Source organism: Macaca nemestrina, chromosome 7 (assembly GCF_043159975.1).
Source record: "Macaca nemestrina isolate mMacNem1 chromosome 7, mMacNem.hap1, whole genome shotgun sequence".
NCBI classification, from domain to species: domain Eukaryota; kingdom Metazoa; phylum Chordata; class Mammalia; order Primates; family Cercopithecidae; genus Macaca; species Macaca nemestrina.
Genome location: NC_092131.1, coordinates 176,596,743 through 176,622,973, shown reverse-complemented (window position 1 = coordinate 176,622,973; position 26,231 = coordinate 176,596,743). Strand labels below are relative to the sequence as shown.

At 40.9% G+C, this 26,231-nt stretch overlaps 1 protein-coding gene across 5 annotated transcripts in view; it reads right to left on the bottom strand.

Annotated features, from left to right (window-relative positions):
• LOC105497448 (gamma-aminobutyric acid type A receptor subunit alpha5) overlaps positions 1-26,231 on the bottom strand; it is an 81,481-nt gene that overhangs the window by 34,400 nt on the left and 20,850 nt on the right. For all 5 annotated transcript variants that reach the window (XM_011768543.2, XM_011768541.2, XM_024797839.2 and 2 more), the window contains one exon: positions 683-765. In XM_011768543.2, coding sequence (XP_011766845.1) covers positions 683-765 — 83 coding nt within the window. The remainder of the gene's footprint in view (positions 1-682; positions 766-26,231) is intronic.

The window sequence follows — 26,231 nt, the reverse complement described above, 5'->3', positions numbered from 1 at the left end:
TCTAATTGTCACAGTAAAGAAAATAGATTACATTTTCCCATAAGACACAGAACTTTTCAACTGTCTCAACTGTCAATTCCTCTGTCTGGAATGGCTGGAATCCAGGAATTCCTATTAGAATTGTGTAAGTATATATCTATAGTATTGTGATACAGATAATTTGTTTATTTGTTCAAGCAACACAAATTTCCTAAAAAGCTGAGCGTTCTGGGTGAGCACTGACTATGAACATGACAGATGAGGCTGTTACTCTTGTGAAACATTCTAGAAGAAGTGAGTCAACACAGCAATGATTACAGCACAATAAAAAATACCACTGGCTGGGTACTGGGTACTGGTCACCATTGACGAGGTGACCTGTAGTCTGAGATGCAAAAACAAAAAAGAACTGCCTGCTGGAGATCTGAGGAGAAACACCTCCAGAGGGGCACATCCCAGATTGTTCAGTGATGTCACTGGCATTGTCATAGTTTATCCTAATCTGTGATGTATGGCAGGTGTTAATGACCCCATTTTACAAACAAGAAAGCTAGTCTGGGGAGAGCAAAACACTCTCCAGGCTTCTTAAACAGACTGCATCCTACTGTGCTTATGTATATGCAGAACCTAAATTCCTCTGAATAAATGTGGAATTGATACTCAAAGTATATGTCCAAGGCTCTTACTTGTGAAAATAACTTACAGCTGCCAAATTTCAGAGGGCAAGCGTGAGCATCCATCGGGAAGTCCTCAAGCTGCATGGGGCACTCGGCAGAGATGGTCAAGCTGAAAAATAAAAGATCAAGACCTTTCAATGACTCTCTCACTCTAGCCATTCACTGAGCCACCATCATGTCCCAGAAAGCCATATTAAGTACTTTTAAAATTTAATGTCTTTTATGAGATTATCTGAACTACCCCACCAAATTGCATAAGTTTGTGTTGTAGGTGAGTATCATTCAGAAACAACGCTTAAATCAAATCTACTCAGCAGTTCAGTGGCTTAGGGTGTGTGTCTATACATACATTACTGCCTGTAAAACAATTTAAGATGCCCTTAAAAGTTATTTATTCCTTGTTTCCTATCCCTTATTGAGCATTATCATAAAGCTTTCCTTGACAGGACTGAAAACATAAGCATTTTCTAAAATGGCTTATAAGCTCAAAAAATATAAATGTAGAATAAATGCACATATATTTGTAGAATATGGGAAAATACAGAAAAAGTTTAATGAAATTACAAATATCTACTATTTCACTTATAACTTCACGTGGTACATTTAGCGCAGAGTTTTCCTACATGCCCAAATTTTGACCAGAACCTGGCTATAACCATTGTGTAATGGGCCAATATGAAACTGTATAGTAAGTGAACCCGTAATAACAATCTTCTGGTACACCTGAATTATTATTTTTTAATCCAGGCCTAGTCTTCCAAATTCTAGTATCACCGAGCACTACCACTGTCACCGGTAACTACAATAGTGATGGTAACAAGTGCTGGCATGTCTGTGCCAGGCAGCCTGTGAGGGATTCTACCTGCATTGACTCATCTCACCCTAACAGCACGGGGAGAATCTGGTGCTATGACCATCTCAGTATACAAAGAAGAAAAGTGAGGTGTGGATATTAAGGAGTTTGGGGCCAAGAACGCAGAGTTGCTCAGTGGTGGAGCCATGACAATCACCCAGGCTGCCTGGCCCTGGCTGCAGAGGTCCCTGAAAGGCACCACCACATGCGGCATAGGCAGGGCTCTGTTCTGTAGGAAGCCAGTGCACTCCCAGAGCTGCCACACCGTGGTGCTTTCATTTCTCTACCACCTTTGCCAATTAGGGATGATTCTAAATTTTATTAATGAGTCCATCTTCTGTTCCTTAGTTCTTCTTTCCATTATTTAAAATAAATGAGATTACATACAATGAAAGATGGAGATACAAAACGCTCAACTTCGAGTGCATGTTATAATTCTATTTTTAGAGCAAATAATAATTCAAGGTTACATTAGTGCTATTGTTCATTCCTTGTTATTTAAGACTGAATGTCCCTGATTAGCCTAGGGTGAGAATCAAAACGTAAACATCCATTTTTGCTTTTACTACTTCCTTCTGTGAAACAGATTAACCTTTTGCTGTTAAATTGGGCACATAATTCACACGGTAATTGCAGACTGAGAAGTCAGTGTGTGCATTCTCTGAATGAAACTAAAATACATGTCAGTGGAAGGAAGATCCGTGTCCTTCAAAGATAGGAAATCTTCTGTTGCCAAAACTTTTGACGGACAGTTTCCCCAAAGATAGAGTAACTCACAGAGGCCTGTGTGTTAGATAACCTAGAACACAACACAAAAGTCTCACATTCAGGCAGGGAGAGGATTTTTTTTTTTTTTTTTTTTTTTGAGACAGTCTTGCTCTGTTGCCCAGGCTGGAGTGCACTGGTGCTATCTTGCCACACCACAATCTCCACTTCCCAGGTTCAAGCAATTCTCCTGCCTCAGCCTCCTGAGTAGCTGGGATTACAGACGCCCAACACCACACCTGGCTAAATTTTGTATTTTTAGTAGAGATCATGGTTTCACCATGTTGGCCAGGTTGATCTCGAATTCCTGATCTCAGGTGATCTGCCAGCCTCAGCTTCCCAAAGTGCTGGGATTATAGGTGTGAGCCACTGCCCCTGGCTGGGAGAGGATTTTTTAAATGATATTCCACACATATCCCTAGAATAACAAGAAAATTATAAACATCTACCACCTCACTTATGATTTCACCTTCATTTAGCCCTGAGTTTTTCGACATGTACATATATTTTCTTTTCATTCTTGGTATATAAGTCAGTCTTCTTTACACCTAACATTAGAGCAGAAGTACTTTCCCCATCACCAAAATCTTTATATAATCGTGACATTAAAAGGTTAAATATTTGATTCTAGCGTGCATGCATGTGTGTGTTTCTGTCTGTATGTGTAATTTTCAATTAGCTGTTGCTGGACTTTTATATTATTTTACCTGATAAATAGCCTGCAATTGACCACTTCAATCATAAATTATCAAAAAGGGCTGTTATTAGAGACTATGAAATTGGTAAGGTAAATAAAGAAAAAACTTATTGGAATTAGGAAAATTAGAACTTCAAAAAAAATGCCTATACAGACGGTATTCAGCCAACACAAAGGAAAACAGGTTACTTTATATGGTGGTGAGCAAATTCAAGCAATTTGTCAAGTGATGCAGTTACTGGAGCAGAGAATCTCAAGGGGTCAGATGTGTTCTTGGGGACAAAATCACAATGAGTTCAAAATATCTAGAATTTCCTTAAGAAGGAAGACTTTAGTCGGGAAATAGGAAGTGTATACAAAGCTGTAAGATTAGATACATAGCGATAAATGTGAAGATGAGCACGCGAGGAAACAGCACTGCGGGAGCTTAGAGAACACTTCTGATCAGGAGAGGCATGCTTTGCGCTGGCCTGTGGCCTCGGCTCTAACAGGAGCACGTGGGGCCCGCACGGGAGCAGTCTGAGGTGGGGTGGAGGGGAGGGCGTTTCAAGTGACCCGACTGTCTTAGCCCAGCTGCGCTACTGAAGACTTCAACCAGCAGCCCTAGCTCTACTCTCTGAGTCTCCCGACAACGATACTGACAACCCCACATGGTCTACGCCATCATCAGGGTGGATGTGGAGATGGTTGTCTTCTCTCCAGACACAAACATGTCTGCCAGCCCCCAGCAGGCACTCACTTTCCCACTGGGTCTGGAGGCTGCCTAGAAGCCAGTCTATGGGCTGAGTTCTTGACAACTTGGAGAGTCTGAGTTACCCTCGCCCCCTTGCTCTGTGCTGGTGTCCAGCTCCAATCCACTAGGCCACTGCAGGCACCAGACCTGACGTTTCTGTTGCATGCCCCTACTCTCAGAGCAGACCCCAGGGAAACCTCATCCCAAATGGCCCATGAGGCACTCTGCCAGCTCCTGGTTTGTTCCTCCTCCTTTCCTGGCCAACACCATGTGTTTGCAAAGGGACCAGAGCCACTCTTTCTGCCACGGTGAGCTTCATTCTAGCTGTTTGGCCCTGAGAACTGCCCACCTTCCGAAAATCACTGCACTGACAATGTTGAAAGATGGCATTTTAACAAGGAATGTACACCAAGGAGGTGGCTTTTAGCATATTGCAGGAGCGTGTGTGTGTGTGTGTGTGTGTGTGTGCGTGCAAGGGCGGGGACAGTGATGGTACACAAACACAGGTGGACAGCATTTAGCTGGATCTACAAAAAAGGCCAGTTTTAAAGAAAAAATAATTCCAGTAAAAATGTAAAAAAGACAGTTTTTTTTACATTACCATCTCAATAAATGCTATTATTAGAGCCTTGTGACTTCTCCCAATTTTATAGAGCGCCTTAGAATTAGAATTCTAAACCTCAGGAAAGTATACTTCATCTATGATAGTTTCTCTCTTTTAACACATGAATGTTTTATTCAGATAAATCTCTCAATAAGAACTGTTTCAGCCTCAGTCAGGAAATAAATTTAAATTTTCGATCCCTCTACACATTTCAAAAATGGCCTATGCTTTTATAACACTCACAAAGGATCTCTCTGTGAAAGAAGGCCTTCTATTCATGGGGCTCTTGAAACGTGGAATGCCTTGATGTGGAACCAGCCGCCTCCACACAGAGCTGAGATCAAGGCCGCTGTGCTGGAGGTGACCGTCACAGTGCGAGAGAGACAGCCAGGTCACCTGCTTGAAACCCTCACTTTTTAGATAAAGAAAATCAAGCCCAAAAGGTTCAGAAACTTGACTGTGGAAAGACTTCACTGAATTACTGGAAGACCCAGGAATCCAGTTTTCCAAAGGTCCCATTTCTGTTTTACTTCCAATTTCTGTTAAGACATTCAAGCATTCACTTATTGAAGCATAATGTCCCATTTTTGAAGAGCATCTTGATTTTAGGATAAGAAGAAGGGTTTTTTTGTTTGTTTGCTTGCTTGCTTGTTTTTGTTTTGTTTGCTTTTTGAGATGGAGTCTCACTCTGTCACCCAGGCTGGAGTAAAGTGGCATGATCTCGGCTCACTGCAACCTCCACCTCTCCGGTTCAAGCTATTCTCTGCCTCAGCCTCCCGAGTAGCTGGGACTACAGGCACCCGCAACCACGCCCAGCTCATTTTTGTATTTTTAGTAGAGACGGGCTTTCACCATGTTGGCCAGGTTGGTCTTGAACTCCTGAACTTGTGATCCACCCACCTCGGCCTCCCAAAGTGCTGGGATTAAGAGCCGCCATGCCCAGTCGCGCATTTTTATAATTTAAGATAATTGCTTCAACTCGGATTTATATCATCGTAATTGAGGGCTTAGGGTCCTAAACTCACGAAAGCGCTCTCTGCTTGGTCAGGAGCAGCTCATGGCTGAAGAGTACTTTATGATGGGTAAAATGGCCAAATTCTAGAGTAGCTTTGCTATTATCTAATTGTGTGACCTTTGTAAAACTGCCTAATATCTCTGGTCCAGTCTTCTTGTGTGAAAAAAAGAAAAAAAAAATTTTTATTCTCTGAAATAAATAAATGATAGGTATAAAAAGGGTAAAATGGCTTTGGCTATGACCAGTTCGATGACAATGAGGTGACTGAAGAAAGTCTCCAAAATTCTACTAAAATCTTCTTCAAATGAAAGCCTTTTTCATTCTCATGGAAATCCTGCATCGGTGCAGTAGGTGTGACAGTGGCAGGCAAAATTATGGCACTGCAAATATGTCCGTGTGCCAATGCACAAAACTCCAAACCTGTGAGTGTGCTACCTCACTCAGCAGAAGGGCTTCGCAGATGGGATTCATTGAAGGATCTTGGGATGGAGAGATAATCTTGGATTCTCCATGGGAGCCCAATATAATCACAAGGCTCCTTCTAAGAAGGAAGCAAGAGTGTCAGATTCAGAGAAAGACATGTGATGAGGAAGCAGAGGCCAGTGTAAAGTGGCCAAGAGTCTAATAATACAAGTGTCCTCTAGAAACTGGAAGAGGCAAGAAACATCCTCTCCCCTAGAGTGTCCGAAAGAAATGCAATCCTGTCAACAGCTTGACTGTAGCCTCCTGGGACCCTTTTTGGAACTATAAGACAATAACTTTGTTGTGTTTTAAGCCAAAATTTGTATTTCCTATTGATGCTATGACAAAATGGTGGTACTCAAAGATGTGCATGTCCTAACCCTTCCTACCTGTCAATATGTTTCCCTCATAGCACAAAGGACTGTTCAGATGTGGTGAAGTTAAAGCTTTAGAGATGGGAGGTTTTCCTGGTTTATCTGGGTGGGATAAATGTCATCATGAGGCCACGTCGAAGAGGAAGATGGGAGTGTCAGAATCAGAGCAGGAAATCTGATGGCAGGAGCGGAAGCAAGAGTGATGCAGGGCCATGAACCAAGGAATCTGGCCCATCCAGAGGCTGGGAGAGGCAAGGACACAGACTGTCCCCTAGAGAAGCTAGAAGAGAGGCCGTCCTGCCCACAGCTGGATTTTAGACACACAAGACCCATTGCAGACTTCTGGTCTCCAGTGCTGTGAGAGAATCAATTGGTGTTGAAAAGCCACTAAGTTTGTAGTAATTTGTTAAGCAGCAACAGGAAACTCATACAAGTCTAATGACCAGCAGTTATTGTGCTGAAGAGCAGCCCCATGCATATTTTGAAATCATTTTCACAAAGTTGACAAATAAATGTAGTAATATTAGCCAATTTGTAAGTAGCTGACACCACGTTCACTGCAGTGAAAATTCCGACTTTGATAATGAAACAGACGTCTCATGCGAGGCGTCCTAGCTGGGTCGGTTACTGAACAGCATGCTGTGCCTCAGCCGGAATTACTGGAAACATGACCTCCCTGTGAAGATGCTACCCGTGACTCTCAGGCAATATAGGGAATTTATTTAGAGACCCTTGAAATTCAGTATCGACACAGTGTCTAAAGATTGATGTCACAGAAAAGAAATAAGGCTTACTTTCATCACGATCTTTGTCTAGTCCTGAGAGGCCTTGTAAAAAACACACCAGTGCTTAATAGAGAAAACTTCCTGTGCACCAGAGCTGTGGCCATCGGAAAGCCTGCAGGGTTTGGAGACACAGGGTTTGGCACTCTGCAGCTGGCATGACGGTAGGCACTATTCTTCTATTGGGCTGCGCCTGACTCTGGCGCCTCTGGTGTACTCATAGCTGCAGATCTGTGCAGGGCTTATTCAGCACGCCAGCAGGGATGCTGCTGGTGAATTTTCACTCTACACCTGAGTCACATCCTCAGAAAGGATGGAAGAGGAGATTCACAGCATGCACAGGGAGCACAGTGTGTGCTATGAGTGGGACGTCTTGGAAAGGAAACCCAGCTGTAAGGATTATAGGCCTGTTTCCCTACAACTGACTCAGATCAAGATTGGCAAATGAAGAGATACTGATCCAAATATTCAATTAAAAAGAACTGGCATACATAGGCATACATACAAATGTATACATATATACATACATACATGCATATATATTTAATAATTTACTGATGCTAGCAATACAGGTGGCCTATTTCTCCTTCAGAAACTTTCCCATGAGCCCTGCCTGATGCCTAAATCCTGCCTGGCTAGACCTTTCTCCCCTGTACTGCTGTGCTCATAAAAATAACTCCAAACTTGTTTACTAAGGAACAGAATGCACGATGTATTTGTTTTATTATATGCAATCAGTATCATGATGAACCATATGTGTTATTTGTATACCTGTAGTTAGGCATTGCTTGATTTTCTAGGAACCTAGCTTCAGCTTACAACATTTCAAGGAAAAAAGGATTCTGAAGCTCAGTCAACCAAATGAAAACTGAACTTTGGGAACAGAAACGTTGGTAAGTCAGGAACAGTGTATGTTGGAACCCAAAGGTCACTGCCAGGTTCAGCAATTCCCTCGCCTTTTTTTCTGACTGTGACGTGTGTACTGGTCCCATTCTGTGACGGTTGTAGATCCACTGCAGTTGTGTTTGATCCACACAAGAACTGCAGACCTAGTTTCTTTCAGGGCCTGGCCATTGTGATTGTCCTGGTTCACCAATCTCCTAAGGGATCTTTACCTTAGCACTAAGCCTGACCCCATCAAATCCAAAGCAGGGTTTTGCCTGTGATAAGAAATAGATGAGACACCAAGTCCTGCTGTGGGGCGGGAATGGGGAGTAGGCAGCAGAGAGCTAGAAGAATAAAGTGCACAGCGACCTATTTTATACGTAATAGAATTAAAACTCAGTGAAGGGCAAGCTTGTAAAAATCAGCTTAATGTATTACTGAAATTTTAAAACTTTCAAATAAGAATACACTAAAATGATCCATGTGTTGGTTTATAGACTGTAGACTTCCTTGCTTTAAAAAAATCTGCTATTGAGATAACAAAGTGACTGTCTCCTTTTTAAAAATAGATCCAAATTCTACAACTTACTTTGAGTTTGAATTACATATTTCATGAATTATTTTAAGGCTAATGGATTTCTTTTGTATCCCTGCATGTAGTAAGGAGATACACGAGACCAACCACCAGAATTATACTGGGCTAGAACTTTTCACTGTGCTTTTCACTATTAGGAGTCTCATTCCTTTTTGGCCACTGAAAATAAGATGTCAGCAATTCCTATTTATGTTGGGAAAATCAGCATAAGTTTGATAATTTTGAGATGTTAATATATTTCTTATCCAAAAGAGGTATAAAGTATATTGATCTATTTTGATTAACATAGCTGTTGCTTTTTTCTAATGCTCATGTTTCTCAGGAGGACATCATAACAATTGACATGAAATGGAAATATTTTTGTTTAATTTGTTATGTGCATCTACACACCCCACAATAAATCTTCTTAACAGATCAAATGTAGGAAAATACACATAAGCCTGAATGATTTTTTTAAAATTACTACAAAAGAGAAATAGCACAAATCCACAAAAAAGGTTCTTTCTCAAAATAAAATTCAAAGTTTAACTTTAAGAAATAAAAGCATTTATTTCATCAAAAAGCTAGGAAAGAAGAGACTGGGGAAAGGTATACATAAAGAACAAGGGCTGTAAAATTCCCACTTATACCAGGAAATCTAAGCGGTCACGTGCATGCCCAGGGCTGGACACATACTAAAAATATACCTAAAAAGACCCAAAGTTTTCACGTCTGGCTGACCTTCAAACTCCACATAAGAAGAAAGTGAAGTTATAGCAATGTTGTAAACTATCTGGCTAGGCACTGAAAGAGTGTTTCAACATGCATGCAGACCCTATCTGCAAAGACTGAGAGAGGCTTTAATTGTTTTGGTTTTTAAATTTTGGTTTCAGGCATTAAAAATATGTCTGTCAAATCATTAGCTGACCAATGAACTAAGGAAAGAGTAGCCCCATAGAACAAACAATACAGATTTTACAATATTAGCTCAAAAACACACCAACCAAGCAAACAACAATAATCACAACAGGCATAAACAAACAAACAAACAAACAAAAAACACTATGGACATGGGAGAATATAACATCCAGAGTCACCACATTATAATAATCAAAATGTCCTGTTTTCAAGAAAAAAAACAAAAGACATCAAAGAAACAATGGCCTGTTCAAAAGGAAAAATAAATGAATGAAAACTGTCTCTGAGAACACACAGGCATTAGACTTACTAGAAAACATGTTAAATCAACTGTCTTAAATATCAAAGATCTAAAAGAAACAAGAAATAAGAAAATAAAGGAAACCTGGAGAAAAATGTCTCAACAAATAGAGAATATAAATAAAAAGAAGTTATGAAAAGAACCAAAAAACTTCAGGAGATGAAAAAAAAAACAACAACTGAAGTAAATAAATCACTAGAAGGTTTCAACAGTGGATTGTTCAGGTAGAATAAAGATGAAGATTCAGCAAATTTGAAGATAAGTCAAATGAAATTATCCATTCTGAGGAGCAGAAAGAAAACATTGAAGAAAAATGAACAGAGTCTAACAGACTTAACAAGACCTCATCAACAGTATTAAATTATGCATAATGGGAGTTCCAGAACAAGAGAAAAAGAAGAAAGGGACAGAAAGAATATTTGAAAAAAAATATGGCTGAAAATGTCCCAAATTTTATGAAGGAAAAGAAACTCAATGAACTTCCAGTAGTATAAATTTAAGAAATCCAGACTGAGATGCATTATAATCAAACTTTCAAAAGCCAAAGATGAAGAGAGACTCTTTAGAGCAGCAAGATAGAAGCAATTTATGCACAAGGGATCCTAAGTAACATTAATAAGTGATTTCTATCAGAAACTACAGAAGCCCAGAGGTAGTGGGAGGAAATACTAAATGTGCTGAAAAAAAAACTTGTCAACCAAGAATTCTATTTCTAACAAAATGATCCTTCAAAATGAAGAAGAAATTATGATATTTCAGATAAATAGCTGCTGAGGGAGCTTTCCAAAATCAATTAATGTACCCTTCATGTTAAAAGCTCTCAATAAACTATGTATTGAAGGAACATACCTTAAAATAATAAGAGCCATCTATGACAAACCCACAGTCAACATAATTCTGAATGGGCAAAAGCTGCCAGAATTCTCCTTGAAAACTGGCACAAGACAAAAATGCCCTCTCTCACTACTCCTATTCAATATAATACTGGAAGTCCTGGCCAGAGCAATCAGGCAAGGGAAAGAAATAAAGGACATCCTAATAGGAAGAGAGGAAGTCAAACTATCCCTGTTTGCAGATGACATGATCCTACATCTAGAAAACCCCATAGTCTCAGCCCAAAGCACCTTCAGCTGATAAATAACTTTAACAAAGTTTCAGGATACAAAATCAACATAAAAAATCAGTAGCCTTCCTATACATCAGGAACAGTCACACCAAGAGCCAAATCAGGAATGTAATCCCATTCATGATTACCACAAAAAAAAATGAAATACCTAGGAATACAGCTCACCCAGGAGGTGAAAGATCTCTACAATGAAAACTACACAACACTGCTGAAAGACATAAGAAACAATACAAACAAATGGAAAAACATTCCACACTCATGGATAGGAAAAATCGATATCACTAAAATGGCCATACTGCTGAAAGCAGTTTACAGATTCAACACTATTTCCTATCAACCAACCAATGACATTCTTCACAGCACTAGAAAAACTATTTTAAAACTCATATGGAATCAAAAAAGAGCCTGAATAGCCAAGGCAATACTAAGCAAAAAGAACAAAGCAGGAGACATCATACTACCAAACTTCAAACTATACTACAGATGTACAGTAACCAAAACAGCATGGTACTGGTACAAAAATAGATGCATAGATCAATGGAACAGAACAGAGAGCCCAGAAATAAGGCCACACACCTACAACCATCTAAAAACCCTAGAAGACAACCTAGGCAATACCATTCTAGACATAGGAATTGGCAACGATTTCATGACAAAGACACCAAAAGCAATTGCAACAAAAAGCAAAAATGAACAAATGGGATCTAATTAAACTAAAGAGCTTCTGTACAGCAAAGGGAACTATCAACAGAGCAGGCAGACAACCTACAGAATGGGAGAAAATATCTGCAAAAGTCTAATATGCATCTGACAAAAGTCTAATATCCAGAGTCTATAAGGAACTTAAACAAATTTACAAGAAAAAAAACAAAACATCCTGTTAAAAAGTGGACAAAGTATGTGAACAGACACTTTTCAAAAGAAGACATACATGTTACCAACGAGTATATGAAAAAAACCTAAATATCACTGATCATTAGAGAAATGCAAATCAAAACCCTCTCACACCAGTCAAATGGCTATTACTAAAAGGTCAAAAAATAACAGATGCTGGTGAGGTTGTGGAGAAAGGGGCATGCTGATACACTGTTGGTGGGAGTGTAAATTAGTTCAACCATTGTGGAAACAGTGGGGCAATTCCTCAAAGACCTAGAGGCAGAAATATAATTGACCCAGCAATTCTGTTACTGAGTATATACTCAGAGGAATATACACCAGTCTATTATAAAGACACATGCACACTTACATTCATTACAGCATGATTCACAATATAAAGACATGGAACCAACCTAAATGCCCATCAAAGTTAGAATGGATGAAGAAAATGTGGTACATATACACCATGGAATACTATGCAGTGACAAAAAGAAGATCATGTCCTCTGTGGGGACATGGATGGAGCTGGAGGCCATTATCCTTAGCAAACTGACGCAGCAACAGAAAATCAAATACCACATGTTCATGTTCTCACTTATAAGTGGGAGCTAAATGATGAGAACACATGGATGCAATGAGGGGAACAGCAGACACTGGGGCCTACTTGAGGGTGAAGGGTGGGATGAGGGAGAGGATCAGGAAAAATAACTGTTGGCTACTAGGCTTAATACCAGGGTGACAAAATAATATGTTAACAAACCACTGTGACACAGTTTATCTATACAACAAACCTGCACATGTACCCCTGAACCTCATATGAAGGTTTTAAAAAAACAAAAATCAATTAATCCATTACATCAACAGACTAAACAAGAAGAATCACATGTTCATATTAATAGATGCAGAAAAAGCATTTAACAAAAATCTAATACGTGTTCATGATACAAACTTTCAGTAAACTGGGAACATAGGGGGACTTCCTCAACTTGATTTTTTTTAAATCTACCATAAACCTACAGCTAACATCATAATAGTGAGGAATTAAAAGCTTTCTCACTAAGATCAGGAACAAGGCAAGGATGTCTACTCTCACTACCCTTTCCACATCATACTGAAAGTTCTAGCTAATGTAATAAGACAAGTAAAGGAAGTAAAAGTTATATAGATTAAAGAAAAAAAGAAACAAAATTGCCCTTGAGCACAGATGACATGCTCGTCTATGTAGAAAATCTGAAAGAGGGTCGGGTGCATTGGCTCACGCCTGTAATCCCAGCACTTTCAGAGGCAAGGGGGGCGGCTCACAAGGTCAGGAGATTGAGACCATTCTGGCTAACACAGTGAAACCTCATCTCTACTAAAAATACAAAAAATTAGCTGGGTGTAGTCCCAGCTACTAGCTACTCGGGAGGCTGAGGCAGGAGAATGGCGTGAACCCGGGAGGTGGAGGTTGCAGTGAGCCGAGATCTCCCCACTGCACTCCAGCCTAGGCAACAGAGCGAGACTCCGTCTAAAAAAAAAAAAAAAAAAAAAAAAAAAAAAAAAAAGAAAGGAAAGAAAAAAAGAAAATCTGAAAAAATCAACAACAGAAAAGTCCTGGAACTAATACATGAATAGAGTAAGCTTGCAGATACAAGGTCAATGTATGTAAGTCGATTATTTTATTATCTATCAGCAATGAATAAATGAAATTTTAAAGACACAATACAACTTACATTAGCACCCCAAAGTGAAATCTTTAGGTATAAATCTAACAAAATTGGTATATAATATTTAGGAGAAAAACAAGAAAACTCTGATAAATAAATTAAAGAACTAAATAGAGAGAAATTCCATGTTCATTCATAGGAAGACTCAATATTGTCAAGATTTCACTTCCTCTCAACTCGATCTACAGATGCTATGCAATGCCAATCAAAATTCAAGCACGTTGTTTTGTGGATATTAACAAACTGATTCTAATATTGATATGGAGAGGCAAAAGATCCAGAACAGCCATAATGATATTGAGGGAAAAGAACAAAGTCAGAGGACCGACACCACCCAATTCAAGACTTAAAAAGCTATAGTAATCAAAACAGTGTAGAAGTGGTGAAAGAATAGACAACCAGATAAATAGAAGAGAAAAGAGTCCAGAAATAGACACCCAAAAATACAGTCAACTGATATTTGACAAAGGAGCAAAAGACCATACACTGAAGACAAGACAGTCTTTTCAACAAGTGCTGGACCAAATGGGCATGCATGCACGTGTATAAAGATGAATCTAGACACTAACCTTACACGCTTCACAAGAATTAATTCAAAAGGATCACAGATCTAAATGGTAAATGCAAAACTATAAAACTCCTATAACACAAGAGAAAATCTAAATGACTTTGGGATTGGTAATGACTTTTTAGATGAGATACCAAAGGCACAATCTGTGAAAGTAAGAATTCATAAGTCGAACTTCATTAAAATTAAACATTTCTGTTCTGTGACAGACACTGTGAAAAGAATGAAAAGACAAGTCACACAGTAGGAGAAAATATTTGCAGAAGGCATATATGACAAAGGGCTGTTATCCAAAATATTCAAAGAACTCATAAAACTCAATCATAAGAAAACAAATAACCCAATTAAAAAATGATAAAAGACCATAACAAACATCTTACTAAAAAAGATACAGATGACAAATAAGCATATGAAAAGATGCTCCAAGACAGATGTCATCAGAAAAATACAAATTAAAGCAACATTGAGATATCACTACACATCTACTAAAATGGCCAAAATCCAGAACACTGCCAATAGCAAACACTGGAGAGGATGTGGAGCAAGAGAAGCTTGCTCATTAACTGCTGACGTGAATGCAAATTGTCTCAGCCACTTTGGAAGGCAGCTTGGCAACTTCTTACAAAACTAAACAAACCCGTACTGTATGATCCAGCAATTGTGCTCTTGGTATTTACCCAAAGAAATTGAAAACTTATGTCTACACAAAAGCCTTCACAAGAATGTTTATACCAGCCTTATTCATAACTACCAAAACTCAGAAGCAATCAAGATGTCCTTCCATAGATGAATGGATAAACTATAGTATATGCAAATAATACAGAGTTATGCCAAGGAAACTTAAATGCATTTTACTAAGTGAAGTGAGCCAGTTTGAAAATATGACACACGATATGATTCTAACTATTTGACATTCTGGGAAAAGGCAAAACTAAAAAAGAGTAAAAAAGGTCAGTAGTTGTCAGGGGCTCAGGGGAGGGAGGGATAAAAATAAGCGGAGCACAGACAATGTTTAGAGCAGCAAAAATACTCTGTGATATCATAACGGTGAGTACATGTCATTATAATTTTGTCTGAACACACAGAACGTACACCACCAAGAGTGAACCCTAATGTAAAGTATGGACTTTGGGCAATAATGATGTGTCAATTTAGGTTCATCAATTGTAACATATGTGCCACTCTGGTTGGGGATGTGTAAGGAGGGAAGCTATGCATGTGTGGGGACAGGGGTTTATGGAAAATCTCTGTACCATATTCTTAATTTGTCTGTAAACCTAAAACTGCTCCAAAAATGAAATTTTTTAAAAAATACATTCTTTAAAAACTGAGGGAGTTTGTTGCTATAAGACTTGCCATATAATAAATGCCAAAGGAATCCTTTAGGCAGAGATAAAAGGACACAAGAGGATAACTCAAAACCGTATCAAGAACAGCAGTAACGGTAATGACATAGGTAAATATAAAATCAGTGTGATGATATTTTTGATTTGTAACCCATTTTTATCCAATATGATTTTAAAAATACAAATGTGTAAAATAATAATTGTAAATCTATGTTAATATACAATTATAAATCTATGTTATACAAACTATGTGAAAAGATACAATTTATGACAATAACAATGGGAGGACAGAGCTATTGGAGCAAAGTTTTTTATATATGACTGAAACTAAGTTGGTTTTAGCCCAAACTATATTGTTATAAATTTAGATGTTAATTTTATTCTGCAGGATAAGTACTAAGTGAAAAATTTTAAAATATCAGTAAAAAATTAGATGAAAATTAAAGTAGTACACTAAAAAAAAACAAACAAAAAAGAAGGAAGAAATGGAAGAATTGTAGAACAAGAAATGAATAAGAAATATAGAAAGCAAATAGGAAAAAGGTAGAAAGTCCTTCCTTTCAGCAATTATATTAAATGTAAATGGACTAAATACTTCAATTAAAAGGCAGGTATTGGCAGAATCAATATAGATATATAAAATAATTCTTTATCATGCACAAGAGACTCATTTTAGTTCCAAACCATAAAAAAGTCAAAAGTGAAAGGATGAAGAAGGCATTCCATTGAAATCAAAACCAAAGAGAACTTTAAGACAAAATTTGTTGCAAAAGACAAAGATATGACATGATAAAAAGTGGCTCTATTCATCAAAATATAGAGAAATTATAAACATATATGAAACTCAAAATGGAAACTCAAAAATATATCAGACAAAACTAACAGACTTCAAATAAAAATACACTATTCTGCAATATCAGTTGGAGACCTCAATATCCCATTTTCAATAATGAGTAGAATATCTAGAGAGAACATTGACAAGAAGATTTTGGCTACACTATAAACCAACTGGACTTAACAGGCATATATAGAACACTCCATCCAACAAAAGCAGAATACACATTCTTCTCAAGCGCACAGGGAGCATGCCCAGGATAGACAATCTGTTCAACTACAAAACAAATCTCATACTTAAAAAATCTAAAATCATACAAAGTATCTCTTCTGACCAAATGTAATGAAACTAGAAATCAATAACAGAAGGAAAATTGAAACATTCACAAATACGTGGAAATTAAACACATTTCTAAATAACAAATGGGTCAAAGAATACATTATAAGAGAAATTTAAAAACTTTTGAGGCCGGGAATGGTGGCTCACACCTGTAATCCCAGCACTTTAAGAAGCCAAGGCAGGAGAATTGCTTGAAACCAGCAGTTCCTAACAAGCCTGGGCAATATAGCAAGACCCTGTCTCTACAAAAATAAAAATAAATTAGCTGGGCATGGTGGCATGTGCCTAACTACTTGGAAGGCTGAGGTGGGAGGATCACTTGAGCCCAGGAGTTTAGGCTGCAGTGAGCTATGATGGCACCCTGTCCCTAAAAAAAGAAAAAAATGTTTAGATAAATGAAAACAAAAACCCAAGTTATCAATACTTATGGGACTAGCAAAAGCAGTGCTTGGAGTCAAATTTATAGCTCTGAATGCCTACATTAAAAAAGAAAAAAGATTTCAACTGATAACTGAACTTTACACATTAAGGAACTAGAAAAATAAAAGAGCACACTAAGCCCAAAGGTAACTGAAAAAAGGAAGTAAAGATTGGGTAAATGAAATGGAAACGAGAAAGCCCATAGCTTGTTGGGCTTACAGGCAGGTCAGAGGGAATGCTGACTGGGGATATGAAGGCCCACAGGGTCCCTGCCCACAGGTGCCAGTCTTCCACCCTACAGGTGTTGCAGCTTTCAATCCCTGGATCTCCTCTTCCACAATTCTGAATGCCTCTGACAATGAATGAATAATTTGAGCTGATTTTTTTTTTTTTTTTTTTTTGAGACGGAGTCTCGCTCTGTCGCCCAGGCTGGAGTGCAGTGGCACAATCTCGGCTCATTGCAAGCTCCGCTCCGCCTCCTGGGTTCACGCCATTCTCCTGCCTCAGCTTCCCAAGTAGCTGGGACTACAGGTGCACGCCACCACGCCTGGCTAATTTTTTGTAATTTTAGTAGAGACGGGGTTTCACCACGTTAGCCAGGATGGTCTCGAACTCCTGACCTCATGATCCACCCGCCTCGGCCTCCCAAAGTGCTGGGATTACAGACATGAGCCACCGCGCCCGGCCTGAGCTGATATTTTAATGCCATTTAAGCACTTTGTTTTAACAACCCAGACTCTTTCAAATGATGGCACCACATCCCCCTCTGGGGAGTGGAGAGAAAGGGTGCTTGTTGAAGTGTATGGGTGGGTGGATAGATATTTGATGTATAAAGTGACACTCAGAAGCCCACCTGAGGGTAGCCTCACCAGCACAGCTGTACAGCATCCTCCACTGTGCAAATATTTGAGTTAAGTTTCCCATGGGCCTTGAATCACTGAGCAGAGGATTCGTTTTTCCATACTTGGAGACTTGACAGCAATTTTCCACCTATCTGCCAATCAGTAGCGTTCTTCTCAATTTCTATTAAAGTGATCTGACCCTAAATCTCTTCTTTCCACTGAACATCTAAAAATGCTTTATTTTCTACCATGGCAACTCGTTTTATGTCAGTTTCTCATTCCCCCTAAGTGGCCAGGCAAATATTCTGGGACCATCTGGAGTTTCTGTGAATGAGGAAAGGTTTCAGGTTGTTCTTGCCATCGTTTAAATTATTGAGCTCAGGGTTACCAGTGCCCAAGTGTCATGATCTTGGAAGAGATGCATTTTTTTTAGAAAACAGTGTGATAAAATGGGCACTAAAAAGCTTCCGGGTGGGCCAGTTGCATCCCCGGGACACGGGATGTTTGACAAGTGATGTTGACTGGTCTACTTCTTTTAAGTCAGTGCAGCAAAGAATCAGAGACTTGTGATGGAGGAGCTGACGTGTAACAGGGAAAGTAACGAGAGGTATCTTGTTCCACCCTCTTTAAGATTGAAAGACATTTGACTCTTGAAACTTTAAGAGTTATCAAGGAGGAACTTGTACTCCTGTTGAGTTTGTAAAGAAATGGATTGACACCTTGAGGGTGAAGCTGGTGCAGCAGATCCGCCGAGTCAGGGCTCTTCCTTCGCACAGCACTGGAGCTTCTCATTGCTTCTGTAGTACTCTGCTGGGGCTGCCATTACAAAGTACCACAGGCTGGGTGGCTTAACCTACAGATGTATTTTCCCACATTCTGGAGGCAGAAATCTGAGATCAAGGTGTCGGCAGGGATGGTTCCTTCTGAGGCCTCTGTGCTTGGCTTGCAGATGGCCGTCCTCTCCCTGTGTCCTCGCGTGGTCTTCCTTCTGTGTGTGCCTGTGTCCTAATCTTCTCCTCATCGTATAAGAATCTGATCATATTGGATAAGGGCCCTTCCTAATGACCTCAAATTCATTAATTACCTCTTTCAAACCCCATCTCCAAATGCAGTCACATTCTGACAACTGAGAGCAACAAAGGCATGTCACGTAGCTGCTTTGGCTGGTTAAAATTCACGCTCATGTATTCGCTATGATAATGGCAGTGAAGGGAACTCTGTCAGTAGGTGCTCTCATAAGGGGTGTGTTGTAAATGTGTTTACATCTAGAGATGTAAAAATCTACACCTCTACATCTCTCAGGTGTAGAGATTTTTTTCTCTACATATTAATTTACACTGCTTAAATTCACATAACAAAACTTTCTGAAAACATACAGAAAAATAAATCACCTGAGGGAATGGAACAGTGATAGAAGTACTTGCTGTATCACCTTTGGCCAACTTGGTGATGACTGAGTTAACCAGGTGGTACATTAGTGTCCTTCTGATGTTTAATTCACACTCATTACTACAGCAATTTCTTTTTTCCTTCATATACTCTCTCAACATCTGTAGGCCAGTGTGTATAATCACACTAGCAGTTCTCATTGTAAAAACAGACCTACCAACTCCTATTTTGGAGTACTATAAATTGAAATAATAAAAATTATTGCAAAGTAGTAATTGCCTAACACATGGACCTGGTTAAATTAAAAGATGGAGAAAGTCTTGTGATTGTTTATTTCTAGTAAACATTATTTGTTCTTCCCTGGAAAAAAAAAAAATTGGAAGCAACAGAATTCAGTCCATAGTCATATCCAATTAATTTTCATTTAATTAATTAAAACCCACTGGGTTTCCGGCCTGACAAATCTGACATATGATAGGAGAGAGAGACTGACACAGACCATGAGGAAATCTATTCCAATTACTTAAATCGTGATTGCTGGTCAGCGAGATTTTAAAGCAGGGTTAAAACATTTGAATTTCTGAGAGAAATTATGTCCTATTTCATACACCTCTTTTATAAAGCTATTTTTTTGTTTTTTGTTTTTTTTTTTGAGACTGAGTCTCGCTCTGTCACCCAGGCTGGAGTGCAGTGGTGCGATCTCAGCTCACTGCAAGCTCTGCCTCCTGGGTTCCCGCCATTCTCCTGCCTCAGCCTCCCCAAGTAGCTGGGACTGCAGGCGCCCACCACCACGCCCGGCTAGTTTTCTGTATTTTTAGTAGAGACAGGGTTTCACCGCGTTAGCCAGGATGGTCTCGATCTCCTGACCTCGTGATCCGCCCGCCTCGGCCTCCCAAAGCACCGGGATTACAGGCGTGAGCCACCGCGCCCGGCCTGAAAAGCTATTTTTGGCTACCTTGCAGAGACACCAATAAATGTTTGTTTCTTTGGAGACAACATGAACACACTGACACAAAGATACTTCAGAGCCCTTAAAAAGGAAGAAAAAAACATTCCAAATCATTGAAAACTCTGTATGATGTAGGGCAAAGGAGTGGTCAGAGGGTGCCTGGTTCCAGGACAACTTGAGGCTGGGGAATGACTGAAGCGTGGGAGCAACAGGCACTGATAACCCGGAGGAAGAATGTGCAACCACAGGGTGCAGGGAAGGGTGGAAGGGGATCCGGGCCATTGTGCATGGAGGCAGGGGGAGGCTGGTCCAGCTCTCAGGGAGGCTGTACCCAGCATGGCCAACAGGGGCTACATGAATATCTCTGGCCTGGATGCTGTGAAAAACTCTTTTCATATATATATATATATATATATATATATTTTTTTTTTTTTTTTTTGAGATGGAGCCTCGCTGTGTCGCCCAGCCTGGAGTGCAGGGGCGTCATCTCGGCTCACTGCAAGCTCTGCCTCCCGGGTTCAATCGATGCTCCTGCCTCAGCCCCCTGAGTAGCTGGGACTCATTCAAACTTCTAAAATGCTCTAGAAAAATCGCCTCCGTTAAAAGATTGTAGCATAAATGCTCTAACGTGCCTCGAAATCTTTTAAATCCTCCCTGTGTCCGCGGACTCGCAGGTCACGTGCGCGCCGGGGGAAGGCGGCCTCCACTGCGGGGCCCCGGGGCGCGGGCTGGGCAGGGCCCGGAGAAGGGCGCCTGGGGCTGCCACGGGGCTGCATTTTCCCGGGGCTGGGTAGCCGACTGCGCTGTCCACACTGCCCGCCAGCGCGGAAGCCACCGTTCACAGCCGGCTACCCACTGCGGGCAATGTGGCTGGCACGACGGGGAACCCGGATTATTAATGTTTTTCAACCTTAATTTTAAAGGGTGATAAACGTCTAGTCACCGCTTCAGACAGCACAAATTATAGGAGGGAAGACCACAGCAACGCCGGATTCCGGGCCAACCGGGAACCACGTGGGGCCCGGAGGCCTCTGCCAAGTCTCCCTTCTCCAGCAGCACGGGGCAGACGCCTAACTGCTCTCAGGGTAAACATGGAAATCCCAGTTGCATCAGCCTCACTCCTGCCAGGCGGCGGCTGCTCCGAATTTTCCACCACCCGGGGCGCTTGGCCGGCGTTTATGGGGCATTTGAGCCCAAGGCCAAACGGAGAGCGTGCAGGAGATGAGACCAGCAGCTTCGGCCTGCTGCGGGGACCGCCGTCAGAGGGAAACGAGTAGAGCGGGTCACCGGGCTCACCTTTCCCGGCTGGCCGGGACGGGAGGGATGCCTGCGGCAGCGCTGCGGCCCGGACTCGGGGCTCTGGGGTCCGGAAGCGTAGTGGAGGTGCAGGCTGGCTGCACACTAGGGAGGACCTGGGGCTGAGCGCGGGCTCCCTGGCTCTGAGCAACCTCAAGGCCGCGCAGACCCGCCAAGCAGCTCGGGAACACGGGGCAGACGCGCAGCACTTTGTCTTCCCGGGACGTGCTTCCGGGAATCCGGGGCTTTTACGGGGCTCTAGAACGCCCTCCTGCCTGTCTTCCCCGCGATGCACGAGGCCACGGCGCCACCTCGTGGACGTTATTTTCAATCCCCGTGGCTGAATAGCGCGCACAGCTTCCTGTTGCAGGCTTGATGTATATTCTATGAATGAAAATATCTATGAAAATAGGGAGAGGCCAGGAGGTTTGGCATTTGGACGTTATCAATGGGTTAATTACCATGTGTTCATTTTACCTGTTTCGTTTATCTCATCTGTGAAGGGGGATAAACATACTACCAAATGTTAAGGTGTTACGCAGTTTAAATGGGTTTATATTTCTGAAGTTGAGGTTCCTCTCCCACTAGGACGAGGATGTCTGCAGCCTTTGTGGGGTCAGGACCTAAGAAAGCAAATATGTGCTGGAGATGGTCCATTTGCAAAGGGTGATGTGGTCCTGTGTGAGATGTGTGCCCGACAGTCCAAAGCATGGCCTGGCCAGACGGAACTGCCTGCAGTGGCTGCAGACTGATGGCCTTCTCAACAGGCCCAGAGTGTGTCTGGTCACGTTTTCAAACCAAATATGCAAGAAATGTGTGTTGAAATGTCCTTATTTGTATGCTGCAAGTACAGTTTTAGCAAAAATAAATCTGACTCTTTATTAAAGTGGCAAAAACCTAAGCACAGAACACGTCTGTGAACCAGACATTCTCTGGATCTCTTTCCAAGTCCCTCATACTAGGGTCTGGGTGGTGAGATGGCCTCATATAGGAAAAGGAGATGTCATTCATTCCATTATGGTTCATTCATTCACAAGCACACATAAGTTCCTCCCGAATGCCCAGTGCTGGAATGACATGGAATATATGGAATGACACAGAAGACATGTGTGTCATACATATGTCATACATGATTGAGACATATATGTCCAAAAGACGCTCTGCAGGGAACACAGAACTTCAGCTGGGAAGTCAAAGGCAGTGTGCCCAACGTGCCACCCCCTGGCCCCACTGCCTGCCTCCACAGCAGGCTGGTGCAAAGCCTCTGTCTTCAGTGCCTGAGGACATGAGGGAGGGTGTGGGTGTGTGCCTACGGGGAGCTCAGCGGGACCAGACAGAGGAAAGGACAGTGGTGTCCCAGGCAGGCTCCGTATCTCCAATCTTGGGAACAAGGCTCATTCCAAATTAAGTCTGAGCAAGGGAGCACTGTGCATGTCCCAAAGCAAAAAAAAAAAAAAATTGAAGTGACTACAAATCTTGAGATGAGTAAATGTTATGTATGGTTTTTAATGGACTGGCTAATTGGATCTCATGTAGCAAAACAGGCGGAAACTTCATTTTCATTTTTATATATAAGGTGCCAGAGAGGAAGTACTACATGGTCTCTACTGTCACTGTTCATGGAAGTGAAACTGGTACTATTTTTCTAGAGAACAGTTTGAAAATTTGTATTAATATCAAAAATTTATGTTTTGTCCAATTCCTGGGATTTGTTCAAAGGATATATGTAGGTGCTTGGATCAGAATGTTATCACAGAGAAAAAAAATAGATGTATCATGAATTTTTTACAGAAATCATATAAACACAGTATAACCACATGATGGGATGTGCTATAACACAAAGTTTCATAACAATGTTTAATGACATGGGAAAATGTTTTTTCAATGCTGCGTATTTTAAGTTGTAAAGCTATTCACAAAAGTTTTCAGTGAATGAGGCCACTCAAAAACTACAGGAGACTATGTGCGCATACACAGGCATACACATATGTATTCATGTATGTCTATATGCAGAGACATATAAACATGATACACACCAAAATTAATTCTCTTTGGTCTTGGTGTTATCATAACCATATTCCACACTTTGTAATTTTCTATGTTTTACAAATTTTTAAATCATATTTTGATTCTTGTCCATATAAAATGTGTTACCTTAAAAATTGCAAGTCAGTCAATACATCTGGTTTCATGAAAGAAGCTTTGAACTTGACAATGTATAACTATGCATGCTTGTATATATATACAAACACATCTCAGTGTCTAGTTCAAAACTTCCAGATATATATGTATCCAAGTTACCTATTATGCTATTTGATATTTACCTATATGCTCTTTGATACCAATCATGAAGCAAAAATGTGACAATGCTGCCCCCAAGAGGCCATTCAAGGAATATGTCTATTTACTAGCCGTTTTCAAATAAGAACGAAACAGACCCCGCAGCTGGCTATACTGCACTGGAAAAGAGAAAAAACCAAAACCAACCAATCAAAAAAAAAAAAAAAAAAGACAGTGGCTCTAGGAGATTAAAATATAATTGCCAAGGACTCATGACTACTAAATGACAATCAGGACCTGAATTTAAGTCAGCCTAACTCCAAAGTCCACAATCTTTTCACTACATATTTCCCCAATTCATGAATTAAGCAGTGGTTTCCATTCATGGGGAAAATCTAAATGGAGTGTAAGCAATCATAAAAATATGTCTTCCTTAAAGTAAAAGCAGCATAGTGTGCAAAAGAGATGATGCAGCGTGGTATTCAGTGCACGACTGTCTAGTGTTGTTTTACTTGGTGCAGCGTATTCTACTACAATGGTAAAACTGTCAACACGCTACAATGTTTGCCCAGATCTTTCTATTAAACAGGCACGGGCAAGTGAGCTTGGGTGGAGCAGCGGCCAGGTTCTCTGAGACAGGCAGAACCACGTGGTGCAGACAGAGCTAGCCTTCTAGGGACTCCCTCCTTGCCTGTTGCAGTCACAAGAGCCTACGGAGGGGACTTGCTCTCCTGCCAGGGGCCCAAAGACGAGGGGGACATTCCCTAAGGTGACCCTCACTGTGTGTTCTCACATGAGTTGGCACTTTTAGAAGGTGTGGGAAGACGGGAGCTGAAAGGGAGCCACTGCCTCCCAACTCACTTGGTTATTATCTCTATATGCTCTTTATAACTTACATAGTGGTGTATGTATGGTCAGATCTGGTGTGGTCTGAGACAGGTGGCCACCCTGTACTTCAGGCACTTATCTGGGGGGGACCAGGGACCTGCTGCTACACAATGACAACCAGAAGTTCTACCTCCCCTCACCCAAGAAAATAATTAAGGGACGGTCATCCATCTGGACCCTAGATGACCTCAGGCCAGTCACGGGGTTCAGCTCCCTAACTTCTCCAGCCCTACAGAGGAAGGTGTGGTGGGGAGGAACTGCTCTGCGCTTCCTTGGAGTGATCTGACTGCCCTGCCTAATGCTGGAAGCCTAACTCTGGGCATGGCTCTGTAAAATGGCTCATTCCATTTGCTGAAAGATGGTCCTCAAAGAAATTGTTCAGTACTTTATAGGCAGCCTCTAGAGGATGCAATAGGAGATGTTTGCGGCTGTCTTTGGGCTGATTCTGAGAAGCTGCTGAATTTCACTGGTAAAATTCAGTGAATGCATGACCCACTCGTGGTAGGAAGTTCTTCAGAGCCAATATCATGGATAAGTTCCAGAAAAATGCCTCAGGCTCCCTGCCAGACATTTGGGGAGCAAACAGCATACATTCCCTCAGCCTCTTTCGAATCTCTTTTGTAAAGAATTCCAGCTCACTCAATTGTGCGTATCTCTGAATACTAATTTAAAGGAATTCTGAAGCATGGCAGGGATTTCCCATTTAAAAATCTTATTCAATATGGTTAACCATAATTTATTGTATATTTGCAAGAAGGTAGAAGAGAGGGAGAGGATTTTGAATGTTTACAACACAAAGAAATGGTACATGTTTGAGGTGATGGATATGCTAATCACCCTGATTTGATCATTATACACTGAATACATGTATCGGTCTGTATTTCATCTAAATGTACAATTCTTATGGGTCAACTAAAAATAAAAGGGAATTTTTTAAAAGCAATTGTATTTAAGTACAATAACCTGTATGGAGTCAATTTTAAGAAAATGGTAACTGAACTCCTGCAAACATTTCTAGATGTTTGTCTCAGGTTAAAAGGGCATCATGGGAGCTGGGCATGGTGGCTTACACCTGTAATCCCAGCACTTTAGGAGTCTGAGGTGGGTGAATCACCTGAGGTTAGGAGTTCAAGATCAGCCTGGCCAATATGGTGAAACTCTGTCTCTACTTTAAAAATACAAAAATCAGCTGGGCATGGTGGCAAGCACCTGTAATTCCAGCTACTTGGGAGGCTGAGGCAGGAGAATCACTTGAACTCAGGAGGTGGAGGCTGCAGTGAGCCGAGATCACGCCACTGCACTCCAGCCTGGATGACAGCAAAACTCCATCTCAAAAATAAATAAATAAATAAATAAATGGCCTCATGGGAACCTAGTTTGTTCTCCACTTTCATATTTTGTCTTTTTACTTAGGTCCAACATCTGAAAAAAATTAAAGATACATTTTTATTTGAAAAATTAACCAAATTTTCAGATTTCTTCCGATGTTTGGTATCATAAGTAATATAGTAGACACCTTTGTGCATAAATCTTATTCCGTAGTCCTAATTATTTCCTTGAGATGGATACTATGTGGGCATGACTGGATCAAAGTATACCGTCGGCTTTCCATGACTTGACAGTGTGGCGTCTTCCCGACCAGAAGGGCCCTGGCACTGAAGTGCTCGACCATGGGGTGATTCGTGGTTTAGTGATTCCTAGTTCACCAGTAGTTTGCACAGCTGTTTCACCAGCTTTGAAATCCATGGGTAA